The 12,085-nt window shown below is 51.9% G+C and overlaps 8 protein-coding genes across 8 annotated transcripts; 5 read left to right on the top strand and 3 right to left on the bottom strand.

Moving 5' to 3' along the window:
- Positions 1–165: 165 nt before the first annotated feature.
- On the bottom strand, positions 166–656 carry GNI_132290 (hypothetical protein; the record flags this gene model as incomplete). Its single annotated transcript, XM_011133904.1, has 3 exons — positions 166–249; positions 285–440; positions 537–656. Coding segments are annotated over 3 exons (360 nt in total), but the record flags the coding sequence as incomplete, so codon positions are not given.
- Positions 657–1,109: 453 nt separating this feature from the next.
- On the top strand, positions 1,110–2,288 carry GNI_132300 (hypothetical protein; the record flags this gene model as incomplete). The annotated part of the gene is made up of 1 exon (XM_011133905.1): positions 1,110–2,288. One exon carries the CDS (start codon positions 1,110–1,112, stop codon positions 2,286–2,288), a length of 1,179 nt encoding a protein of 392 aa, XP_011132207.1.
- A 99-nt stretch (positions 2,289–2,387) lies between these two features.
- Positions 2,388–3,855, top strand: GNI_132310 (cation efflux family protein; the record flags this gene model as incomplete). The annotated part of the gene is made up of 3 exons (XM_011133906.1): positions 2,388–2,456; positions 2,595–3,188; positions 3,301–3,855. The coding sequence occupies 3 exons, from the start codon at positions 2,388–2,390 to the stop codon at positions 3,853–3,855; spliced, it is 1,218 nt and encodes a 405-aa protein (XP_011132208.1).
- A 21-nt stretch (positions 3,856–3,876) lies between these two features.
- GNI_132320 (putative eukaryotic and archaeal enzyme family phosphopantetheine adenylyltransferase domain protein) lies at positions 3,877–5,529 on the top strand (the record flags this gene model as incomplete). Its single annotated transcript, XM_011133907.1, has 1 exon — positions 3,877–5,529. One exon carries the CDS (start codon positions 3,877–3,879, stop codon positions 5,527–5,529), a length of 1,653 nt encoding a protein of 550 aa, XP_011132209.1.
- A 99-nt stretch (positions 5,530–5,628) lies between these two features.
- GNI_132330 (cyclin-dependent protein kinase) lies at positions 5,629–6,504 on the bottom strand (the record flags this gene model as incomplete). Its single annotated transcript, XM_011133908.1, has 1 exon — positions 5,629–6,504. One exon carries the CDS (start codon positions 6,502–6,504, stop codon positions 5,629–5,631), a length of 876 nt encoding a protein of 291 aa, XP_011132210.1.
- Positions 6,505–6,855: 351 nt separating this feature from the next.
- GNI_132340 (putative ubiquitin-activating enzyme E1) lies at positions 6,856–7,885 on the top strand (the record flags this gene model as incomplete). The annotated part of the gene is made up of 2 exons (XM_011133909.1): positions 6,856–7,498; positions 7,539–7,885. 2 exons carry the CDS (start codon positions 6,856–6,858, stop codon positions 7,883–7,885), a joined length of 990 nt encoding a protein of 329 aa, XP_011132211.1.
- A 43-nt stretch (positions 7,886–7,928) lies between these two features.
- GNI_132350 (putative SIN-like protein) lies at positions 7,929–10,288 on the bottom strand (the record flags this gene model as incomplete). The annotated part of the gene is made up of 2 exons (XM_011133910.1): positions 7,929–8,013; positions 8,106–10,288. 2 exons carry the CDS (start codon positions 10,286–10,288, stop codon positions 7,929–7,931), a joined length of 2,268 nt encoding a protein of 755 aa, XP_011132212.1.
- Positions 10,289–11,592: 1,304 nt separating this feature from the next.
- On the top strand, positions 11,593–11,703 carry GNI_132360 (hypothetical protein; the record flags this gene model as incomplete). Its single annotated transcript, XM_011133911.1, has 1 exon — positions 11,593–11,703. A coding segment is annotated over one exon (111 nt), but the record flags the coding sequence as incomplete, so codon positions are not given.
- Positions 11,704–12,085: the final 382 nt, after the last annotated feature.

Consider the following 12,085-nt stretch of genomic DNA (forward strand, 5'->3'; position numbering starts at 1 on the left):
GAGACGGAGGGGGTACTCCAGAATCCACATGCTCGGCATGAGGGTAGCCACAAGTGAGTTGAGCGCCATGGAAAGTGGGACTTTCAAACTCGTCTCATAGTTGCCTAAACGCTCCATATTGGGCGATGCTTCGTGACCTATCAATCCCAGGAGTGCAGTGCGAACTGCATCCGGCGAACAGGAAGCCGCGTCATGAATCACCACGATGTCTTTCACGTTGATGATACCGCAAAATATGATACCCGGCAACTACATAACAAATAGTTCATCGTATGGTCGCTTACTGATGCCAAATGCGCTCTGACGAGAGCTGCCTTGAGTTTGTTAGGCGCCCGAACAACCGTTGTCTCGATCTTCGGGTCATACGGACCTCGGCTCTGGTTGACCACTGTAAAACTATATAGTTCCTGACCTTGCTCCTCCAACACCTCAAATACACCCTACACGAAGATGGGAGTGGCAAACACCCGAGGAGCACACAGCGAGGAACACACCAGTGACCTGCAGACTAGCGGCTCAGAGAGATAGTGCCTTACCCCAATGTCAATTCTAGACGATCGGTAGAACACTCTAATAACAGTATTCGTATTAGATCTAGTAGGCACATTCATCTCGGGGGGAACTATCATCACGTCGTAAACACCACTCAGCTCCATGAGAAACCGATGTAACGCATATTGGGTACACGCGCATGGCAAAGGGGAGCTCGTAACAGCAGCCCGCACCTCAAACGAAGGTACCCTAGACGTCGGCTGTGTCAGCATGGAAAAAGAAAGTGTTCAGATGCTTATATTGGTTGGTAAAACGCTGGGAAATGCGCGACCGCGCATTAAATGGCCCAATCGCACACGTGTGCTATCGGGAAATATCAGTCAAGTCTGCTCCAACAACCGCCTAGGAACTACTCAGGCACTGCCGAATCGAGGAAAACCTATTAGATCGATCGTTGGGAAACATCGGACTGGATGATTTATAAGTGAAGAAACAAGAGCTACATCGGTATGACATGTTTGTACGTTTTCTGAGATTTTCTCGATCGAACATTGGCGGGGTCTGTGTTGGCTGGATTTGGTGTATCGGTGGCTGAGTATTACGGTTCTTTCGCAGCAATGAACAGTCGTGCTGGACGTCTCTTCAGGAGCAGAATTACTACCACAAACGACGCTCTATCGTCAACGTTGAGCACTACGGCATCGTCAAACATCGGAGAGGACGTATTATCGGACAATCGGCATGACGCGTACCAGGGCAAGAGGCAGAAGCCGTGCCATGAGATATCGGGTCGTGACCCGTTTGAGGTGAGTCGTTCTGAAAACAAGTCAGCTGAGAGAAGCCGCCTGATGGCGGCGGGTACGACACTGAAGACGGAATGGCCGTACGAGATTGGAGCTGAGTCGTTATGTTCTGCGTTGCAGACTCGTTGCTTGAATGCCAAGGACAACCGAACAAGCGGGATCGCCATCGTTTTGGACTGGGACGACACGTTGTTTCCGACAAGTTGGATGCGGAAGGTCCAGTCGGCTTTAAATCGCAAATATCGCAAAGAATCTTGGGACGGTGGCAATGAGATGTGGACGATGTTCGACTTGAAGCATTTGTCGTCAGAGGATCGCGTTCTGTTACGGAGGCTGGAGTTGTCTTCCATTGAAATGTTGCGCTCTTGCGCCCAGAACTCCGACCAGATGTACATCATTACTAACGCGCAGTTGCCTTGGGTAGAGATCTCTGCGTCCAAGTTCATGCCCAAGTTGTTACAAGCCGTGAAGAAGTATAAAGTTCCCATCATCAGTGCCCGAGACACCTACCTAGCCCACAACCGTACCGCCGCCGAAGAGGTGCCGCCGGAGATGTGGAAGATGTGTGCCTTCCAGACACTTATGCTCAAGCTGTTACAGCCGACTGATGCCCCGGCAACCACGAGTCCGGCGGAGGGACGTACGCGCGAACCTCGGACTCGCAACCGCAGTCTCCCGCCTTCCTCGGGTCAACGTTGGTGGCGTGGTTGGCGCCACACACGTGTGCGTTCCGGTTATGACTCGCTCCTTTACAATCGCGCGGTCCTTGTTAGTATCGGAGACTCTGAGTGCGAACGCACTGCGCTTATGAAATGTCGCGAAACTTACTATCATCACGCCTACTTCAAAAGCATTAAACTTGTTGACACGCCGCACCCACTTCTTCTCAAACGCCAACAGGATTACATCAAACGCTGCATCTCCGAAGTACTCGCCATACACGACAGCGTCGACATCATCTTCGAACCCCCGCCCCAACAAACCGTTTCCTAAATGGTGGCGCCATAACGCAGCACCATAACGCAGCGGCGCGTGGCAGTCTGGTGGGTCACGCGCTGGGAGGTTTTTTCATCAGCATATATATGAGGAGAAATGGGCAGCCACGGAGGCAACAGTCATGAATCTTCGAAGAGGAAACTGCTTGCTGCATCACTCATATGCGTAAGCCCACCCACCCACCCACCCATGGGACGACCACCACCGCCGCCGGGGCAGACGGATAGGCGAAGCTCATCGAGGGCTGCTTAACAAGGCTGCCGCTTGATCACGGCGTATCGGGAGAGACGTACGGTGTTTTAGGGTGTCTTTATGGTGGTTGAAATAGCGGCAGGATTGTACGCAGGGTCATTGGCCATCATCACGGATGCCGCGCACATGCTCAGTGACCTTTGTTCATTCGGGATCAGTCTGGCTTCGATTTACATGTCCCAATTACCTCCAACAGACAAGTTGAGTTTCGGATACCAGCGTGCCGAGATGGTCGGCGCGTTCATCTCAATTATGATTATCTGGCTGTTGACGATATGGCTTGTGATTGAGGCGCTGCGGCGGTTGTGGAACCCGGCGGAGGTGCGCGCGCCGGTGATGATCGTGACCGCGGCGTTCGGGATCCTGAGCAACGTGGCGATTGCGCTCATCCTCAGTGGCGACCACCACCACCACCACCATCACCACCACAACGAGGTGGGCGAGGGATCCAGCCACGAACACCACTTGCTTCCGTGTAGCAGCGGCGTCGAGAGTCAGCACGGACAGAAGAGCGAGTCCAACCAGTCACTCAGTGAGGGCACACCATTCCTGCAAGGCAATGCTGTGGAAGGCTACATTAGAGCAGGTGAAGTCATAAAAAGACTTAGCAACCCCACCACCTGTCAGCTGGACGACATTATCACGGTAGGACGCGCAACGGGGTCTCGCACTACTTTATTTCACTGACATTTCCTAGTTGCTAGATCGCACGAGATTACGGGGGGGGGGGGGGGCTTTGATTGGGAGTATATTTTAGGCGGATGCAGCATATGTGGAGGTGGCGGACGTTCCGGTTGAGGTTTGTGCGCGTGGGATGGAGGGTAACTGGAACGTGATGGCTGCGTATCTGCACACGTTGGGTGATCTGTTGCAGAACGTGGGCGTGGCGGTGGCGGGTGTCTTGATTTACATGAAGCCGAATTGGACGGCGGCGGACCCGGTGTGCACTTTGGTGTTTGCGGCGATCGTGGTTTGCACTACGTTGGGTTTGATTCAGGAGGCGTTGATGTTGTTGATGGAGGGTGTTCCACGGGGTATTAGTGCTGAGGCGGTGGCGGTGGAGTTGAAGAAGATTCCGGAAGTGAGTGGGTTGCATGACCTGCATATCTGGTCGCTGGGGCCCGGTACGCCGGCGATGGCCTGCCATTTGGTGGTCGAGGGCGACTGCGCCGCGGAACAGGTACTCGAATGTGCCACCAGCCTCGTCCAGCGCAAGTTCCACGTGCTGCACACCACCATCCAGGTCGACTCGGTCCGGAACAAGGCCGCTTGCGAAACAGACGCCCACGAAAAATGCCAGAAGAACAACTAGCGATTTTTTAAACCTGGATGGATGTGGCTGACCTACCTAGTCATACCAGCGCACACACCACACACTAAGTGTGTACCAACAGACCAAGAACCCAAGAATACAAAGCAACACAAAGAGGACCACAAAGATGAACACAAAGGGGAGGAACAGGAGGAACAACAACAGGAGGACCACAAAGGGGAACAACAACAGGAGGACCACAAAGGGGAACAGGAAGAATTATTCACATCCCAGCTCAGACTGGAGTCGCTGAGGAAGCTCAGGTTCGAAGATGGGGTTCAACTAGTCAGGGTCAGTGTGGACAAGTCTACGCCGATACAAACGATAAAAGAAATATATGAGACGATTCGAGAACAGCTGCCGAAGGACATCAAGCTTGTCGTGAGCTTTTCAAACGCCCGGTACCTGATGCAGATTCCATCATCGGGTCCTTGCGAGTTGGCTAGTCCAGAAGAACGGAGACTGCAAGAACGATGGCTGAAGGCTACGCACGCCCCGATCTGGTACGAAGTGATGTCCGACCAAGTCCGAAATTGCACGAAACACTGCGTTGTCGATCTGTCAAAATTCGCCGATCTTTCGGCGACCATGGCTACGACCGGGACAATGGCTACGACGGGGACAATGGCTACGACCGGGAGCATGGCTAGGACCGAGAGCATGGCTATGACCGGGACAATGGCTACGACCGGGAGCATGGCTAGGACCGAGAGCATGGCTACGACCGGGACAATGGCTGCAACAACAGCCTTGACCACGTATAAATGTATTGCCTTTGGTGGTAGCCTGGATGGTTGTCATGATGGCCATTGTTTAGTTCTGTTTCGGTGTTTTCAGCTGCTACGTTCGAAGGGTGATTCGATTCTACTTTTAGGTCTGATGCCGGACAGTACTGTTCAAAATAAAGATGAGTGCGCAAGACTAATGGCTTACAGTTACAGAACGAGGGAGTATATGTTAAAGTCTTGTGTTATTGGGTTCGCTGAAGACCTCGGTTACCGCCAATCCCAGAGTTGTTCTTTTGCGAAAAAACAAGTCTGGAAGGAACAAGCTATCAATGTTACGTCAGTGATGGAGTTTGTAAAGGTAGATTCGACGCTCCGGGTCGAAATTAGTGAGTTGGACGTTGAGGGCGTGGGAGTAGCAGGGGTAGATGAGCGTCTAGAATGTTTGGTCTTGAGCCAAGAAACACTTAAGGGAGGAGCAATGGTAAATGCAAGGCGGGGACAATTAGGTCTGAAACCTTTAGAAATCGAAATCTGTCCCCTGGTCCTCCGCAGCATGTGCACGGGCAAAATATCCAGCAAGGAAGAACGCCTGCAAATTCTTAACAAAAGAATAGATACGAAGAAACTCCTCCAGACCATAGCGGAAGCCTGTATTAAAGATACGGGTGACGCAGCCAAGTGTCACCAATTAGCTGATAAGCAACCAGTTGATGATGGCGACCAACCAGTTGATGATGGCGATCAACCAGTGAATGACAGACGCACTACCGAACGAAGAAAAGAACTAGCAAGGTCAGTACTGGTGTACTTTGTGGCCGAAGACGGGTCCATTGACCGACACATCAATAGCCGTAGCACACAAGAAAAGTTGGCCCAACTACACGAAAGCTGTACAACGGCACTTGAATGCAGTACAACCGCGATCGAAAGCCCGTTCAGAAATTAAGCGGCACGGTCTTCTTAGGTCTTAGCACTTTCTTTCTATTGCTTGCGTAGTGCTCCCCTTCCATTGCTTGCATCGTAGTATTGCGTTCGTTGTTTCGGATTAGTCAATGACGGGGAGCTTTTTGTGATGTACGGGCAGTGGCGGTGTGGTGAACCAGGGGTGTTCGAGTGCTTCCTTGGCAGACGGTCTTTTGTTGGGGTCAAGTAGAAGCATTTTTCCTAATAGGTCAATGGCAAGAGGGCTTGCAGTAGGTATTATTTCGCTCCAGTGGGTTGGTTGTTTAAAGGTGAAAGCTTCGAATTTTAACAGAGCACGTGCTTCTGGCCAGAGTGGTTTATCGTCTGTGTTATTTTTGGTGTCAAAGGCTGAAGGTGTTCCAGTAACACAGAATATTTTTTTTAATTGATCTATTTCATCTTGTCCATTAAATAACACCTTACCTCCTCGTAATACTTCACCCATAATACATCCGCATGACCAGATATCCACTTTGTCTTGGTACAAATCCGCATTAAAGAGAAGTTCCGGCGATCGATACCATAATGTCACTACCGTGTCCAACAATGGAACACGCTTAGGACCTCCGTAAGTAGTCGCTAGGCCATAATCAGCTACTTTTATTAATCCATCTTGAGTTAGAAACACATTACCAGGCGTCAAGTCACGATGCAGAAACCAGTTAGAATGTAACGCATAAATCCCTCTCAATAATTGCTGCATAACAGACTTCATTTGACTCTCTGTCAACGTCCGCTTATCCAACATTGCTCTCAGATCCGTTCGCATCAATGGCATAACAAGATTTATCGAATTCTTACCAAAATACACATCCGTCACACCAATCAAATTCGGATGAACCAACTCCTTCATTATCATAATTTCTTGGTAAACTTGTTTCGATACTCCGTAAAACCATGTTGGTTGTCGTAACTCAGATAAATTACGGGTGTCTTCCGTATTTTTTTGCTTAATCATTTTTATAGCATATATACTATACGACTGTGATGTTTGTCCCATGGAGGTGGTCCCATGGTGGGTGGTGGTCCCATGTGGGTGGTGGTCCCATGGTGGTCCGGTGGTGGTCCCGTGGTGGTCGGTGGTGGTCCCGTGGTGGTCGGTGGTGGTCATAGGTCCCGTGGTTGTAGCCGGTCATCGTCGTGATGGTTAATTACTCGTTGGTTAGTTTATCTCGTCCTTTGCACACGCGTCCGTATGTTCCTTCACCAAGGTATCCAGCAGAGTCATCTATTTCATATCGGTCGTTTCCTTGGAGTGCTGGTTCAGCTACATCCATTTATTTTCCATGGGCATTAGTGGTTTAAAAACATGACGGAGGACAGAATGACGGAAGATAGTAGAACGGCGGAAGATAGTAGAACGGTGGAAGACGGGTCTAATGGGGAAGACGTACCGTTGGAGCTGTTGCGAACGGCTCACATCCTGGTGGCCGGAGTAGGTGGGATCGGAAACTACGTGGCCAAGGCTTTATTGGGGTCTGGATTTTGTCAAGTGGATTTGATTGATATGGACATAGCGGATAACAGCAATTTGAATCGTCAAATTTTGTTCCGTCAGGAGGATGTGGGTCGTCCTAAGGCGGAAGTAGCTCGAGAACGGTTAGGTCATGCGTACCCTGATGCGTTGATAACTGCACATCATTGCCGACTTCAAGATAAACCTTTGAATTTTTACTCTCAGTTTGATTGTATATTGAGTGGATTGGATAATGTTGAGTCACGGCGATGGCTTAACTCGGTCATCTATCGTTTGTATAAAAATGAGAATATTAATATTCCATTAATTGATGGCGGTACCGACTCACTTATGGGACATTGCAGAGTCATACTCCCCTTGACAGATACCTCAGCCTGCTTTGAATGTACCGTCAACAACTTCCTGGACGATCCAGACGCTAAAGTGCCACTCTGCTCCATAGCACAAAAACCTAGGTCCAACAAACACTGCGTTCGTAAGCATTCTGCATACATCCATTCTGGGCACCTTTATAGATTTTGCCGCATTAATACAGTGGCCAGAAGAATTCCCAAGCAACGAACTTGATTTGGACAATGACGATCATCTAGACTGGTTGAATGATAACACGCTACTACTGTGCCAAAAATACAACTTTCCCCCTCTCACCAAATCCGAACAGAAAGATGTACTTAAACGAACTGTGCCAGCGATTGCATCAACCAATCAACTTATCGGACATCTCGTGGTCTCCAAGGCCATCGCAATACTCACTGGGGCAATCAAGACCAGCTATTACCACTACAACTACGATGGTTCACTCTATCCCTGCCTAACAGGATTGCAGCTGTATAGAAATCCCAACTGTACTATATGCCAATAACATAGAGACAGCAAACCTACAAACAAACCGACGAGAAAATCTTTTATTCGTCCTCATCATTCTTTCCATCTTGAACGGTCTTGGAACCTTTAAAATACCAACGACCGCTAATATTGACGCTAACTTCCCTAAAAAGAGCGACATAAGAATGTGTGTGCGCGCGTGTGTGCGCGACAGAAGAGTGTGTGTGCGCGACAGAAGAGTGTGTGTGCCGGCGTACTTGAAGACGGCTCGATACTGGACATCAGGGAGGTCGCATTGGCGGTTGAGATGTTTGATGCAGGCTTCATGGAAGTCCTTTTTGGTGATCCCGGCTTCCATATCGCGTTTGTAGAGGGAGAGGACAAGTGCTCGGTAGGGGTCAATGTGGTGGTTGCCAATTTTTTGTAGGACCCATAAGCCCCCTAAATTAATAGCGCAATGTAAGAGTACGATTCGTATATCTGAACAGTTCATAGACTTGAGGGCTTCAGCCATGGCGTTATGTGTCTCGAGTAGTTTACTGCGAACCATGGAGCTAGTTTCACCTTCGAGTTGTTCGCTGATATCTCGTTCGATATCTTTTTGCAGCGCGTTGCGGACCTGTTCGAGGACAAAGTCTTCACTGCTGGCACCATAGCGGCTAAGGCAATTGGTGACGAGTGTGCGCACGCGTGTGGAGTCCAATGTATCAATAACTCGTCCTCCATCGGCAGCTGTCATGAAGTGAGCGCGTTTTGAGGTTTCGGCTGCATTGAATTCTGCGATTCGTTTCATTATTTCCTGCGCCCTTTTCGGCGACCACTCAGTCTCTACGGCCGCGCAAAGTGTTGGATACCGTTGCATGAATTCCGGATCTGGATTAAGACGAGGCACATATTTGCCATCCACAACATTATAAAGTCCGGCCAAAACTTTACCCAATCGCTCAGATGGCAGCTGCGTCATCTTCTTCAATTGCTGCCTATCCACTGGTCGTTTCTTGACAAATAAACACAACACCACATCTCGCGTCAATTTCTCCAACTCATAATAACGTCCACTCCCCGCAGGTCCACTCCCCGCAAGTCCACTCCCCGCAAGTCCACTCCCCATAGGTCCACTCCCCGCGGCTATAGGTGCGACAGCCACCTCGCTCGATGCCACCCATATGCCGTGGATGGGGATGGCAACTTCACCTAAATACTTGACCAGATCTTCATCCGTTACCGTAGAACTTGTCACCAACTGTTTAATGTCAGCGAAATACTCCATCTGACGAATCGACATGATACGCCGAACCTGCTCCTTTATCGACAAACGGGACAACGCCAAAAATGACAACGGACCTACACCCACTCCAGCACTCGTCGCCGCATCCTGACCTTCCAACTGAGTCGTAGTCCCCGCCAGCGTCGACACAGCGCATCCAGAGCATATCGTCTCATAATAGCGAGACACATCGCCGTCCAAAATTATCCGAGGAATCGTCTCCGGCTTGAAACCACGTCGCGACCGGATCTCGTACTTCGGCTTCGGCGGGGCTGGGGCGGGGGGGCTGTCGGAAGTGATGCCCAGCAGTTCATCAATGTCGACCTGTTGAATATCAGACTCGATTTCCTGGCGATATCTGATAGGGAATGTCACAAGTTGCTTCACGATGTCTGCCGTCTCGGGACTGTCTGCGTCGAAAACGCTGTCTACGACTTGGTAGGGCTCGCTGAGTGCGGCGCGGCGTTTCTGGCCGGGGGTTTCGACCTTGAGACGTGCGCTCAAGCCGGCGGGTGCGCCGGCGGGGGCCGTAGCGTCAGCGCTAAGAGGGCTCGTGGCCTTGTCCGGTGTGCGTTCCTTCTCTTCGTTGTGTGCGGCTGCGGTTTGTTTGCCGCTTTTTTCCGCCAGTTGCTCCTCTTGGTCGAGGTGGCTGAAGTCCGGCTTCAGTTGCAACACGTGTCCAACCGGCGTCAGGAAGAAGCGCCCGCGGTGGACCAGACCGATTGCATAGTCACACTCATCCGTTCCGCGCGTAGAACAGAGTTTGTGAAAACGAAGACTCTCTAGTTGCACCTCCTCCTCGGGAGTCAAACGACGTCCCGTCCGCTTCGACTCCTGCAGGTGCTCCAGCAACTGCCGCTTCCCCTCGTCATAGTGCGGCCCACCCGTGTTAAGCTCGTACTTCATCTGCAGCTTCTTCGAATCCACACCTCGGGCGATCGAAACCAACCGACCGTGGTCGCCGTACGGACGGTACACCGGCCGTAACGGACACTGCAACAACGACACCTCCGAAGACTCGTCAATCCTGTTCAGGTACACGGGAACCCGTCGCACCACGCGGTCCCCGTGCAACCCTCCCGTCGACCCAGAAGGCGGCGACCCGGCCGCCGGCATCGCCTCCTCCGGGACAGATACGCCCTCTGCACTCCCGCTTGACACCACGCTCGTCATTTGTCCACTCTGCTCGACGCTGTCAGTTGGCACTTCAGTCGTAATGATCCGCAGCAACCTCCTAGCGCCGCGTCGTGGAATTTAAATCCAACGCGCCCGCGGTCCTAAACTGCGCTCCAACCGAATACACGTCCAGGGCGTCTGAGTGCTGTAAACCACGGCCTCAACGACGACACGTGTCAAACACCCTGGTGCAGCAAGCTTTCGAGTCTTGGCAAAAACATGGACCCCGCCCTGAGTGGACCCAGCTTGCCGCGTTGCGGTGCGCCATCGAGGCTGACCGGCCCGTCTGCGGGCTGTCAGCGGGAGGGCGTCGCGTCCTTCAACTACACCTCCTTCAACTTGGTGCGCTGTGTTTTAACGGAAGCACACACACATGATTCCAGCGTGGTCGAAACACCGAGGGGGCGAGGGGTTATTCCTGGTACCTCTCAGCGCGCGTCCTGTCCGGATGGCGAGCCTTGTCTCCGACAGGGTCGCACTCCTTCCAGTCGTGGTAACTTTCTTCTCATTCAGCAGTCATTACAGTACGGTACACCGTGTGCCATAGCTTCACATGCATCCATCGACACTTCTAACAACGAGACCAGCCACAGTTACCTTCCATCCCCGCACCCTGCACCGATCATCCGCCAAGGGGCTTAGATTCAAGGGGGCTCAGACCACGGACAAGAATAGAAGCTGTAACGGGAATCCAGGGTCTCAAAGGTACAGATCTGCCTTTCGTCGTCCATGGTAACGTGCACTTTTCGCCACCTCGAGACTCTTCGCCACGGGAGTTCCACCCCATAATCTTCATGGCGCAAGCATCCGCGCGGGGGTGGGTCGCATCCGCGCGGAGGTGGGTCGTCGCTGGAGCAGCTGTCTTGCTCGCACACTCAGTCTGAGCCACCGCTGTCGCCCGGTAGCTGAAGCCACTCTCGTTCCCTCTCCCCCACCTTTTCGTCGACCCACAGTGTTGTGCCAGTCATCGGAAGCTCCGGGAGATTGAACGCAGGAAATAGCATCTTCCCATGTGCGAGTGTTTGTCGCGCACTTTTTTGTCGCGAAAAACAAACACCGTTACCAGGTCGTGAGCCGTCATATCCAACTGAGCTCATTGAGCCGTCGTACTACGCGGTGCCGCCCGGGGCACTGCAGGACAGAATGATGTGTCCTGTTGGGTGATGGGGGACGGCCTGCTAATGCTGAGCTCGTCGTCTGAGTCGCGGAATAGGGGCATCGCGTCAGGAGTGTGTGTCGCCATGTTGCCCTCTGTCTCCCTTATATCAAAAACCCCGTTGACGGCCCGTCATTGAGCTGTTATGTCTCGACGCACCAACCCCCCTCCTAGCTCAATACGGGACCGCAGGAATCCCGAGGAAGTGCTCCAGACCTTCGCGAGTCTCTGGGTCAATGTAGATCCTGAGGCGCCTGTACGTACTCTTTTCCTCTACCAGCCCCTCCGGCTCGCCGCCCATCCTCTCTAGGTACTCCCTCGTCAACGTTTCTAGCTCGGGATCCTCACTTTTCTTAAACTTTCGGACTTTTTCCTTGTGTACCTTGAAGGTTGAGCCTGGCTGTCCGTATCGCTCTACCTCTACCTGTGTCCGCTCGATCCCTACGATCTTCATCGGGAGTGACCAACGTGGCGCGAACCATCTGGGTGTCTATGGGCCATTGAGCGACGAGGCTGCGGAGCGTCATTAAGAACTATCACCAGGTCTCCTTGTTTGAGGTCGTTTGGACTATCTTTTCCCAGGGGGCGCTCCCTGAGCATTACCTCCGTCATTCGCTCTCGGAGCCGCATGTTGTGAT

Source organism: Gregarina niphandrodes (genome assembly GCF_000223845.1).
Source record: "Gregarina niphandrodes unplaced genomic scaffold scaffold00033, whole genome shotgun sequence".
In the NCBI taxonomy this organism is placed as follows: Eukaryota; Apicomplexa; class Conoidasida; order Eugregarinorida; family Gregarinidae; genus Gregarina; species Gregarina niphandrodes.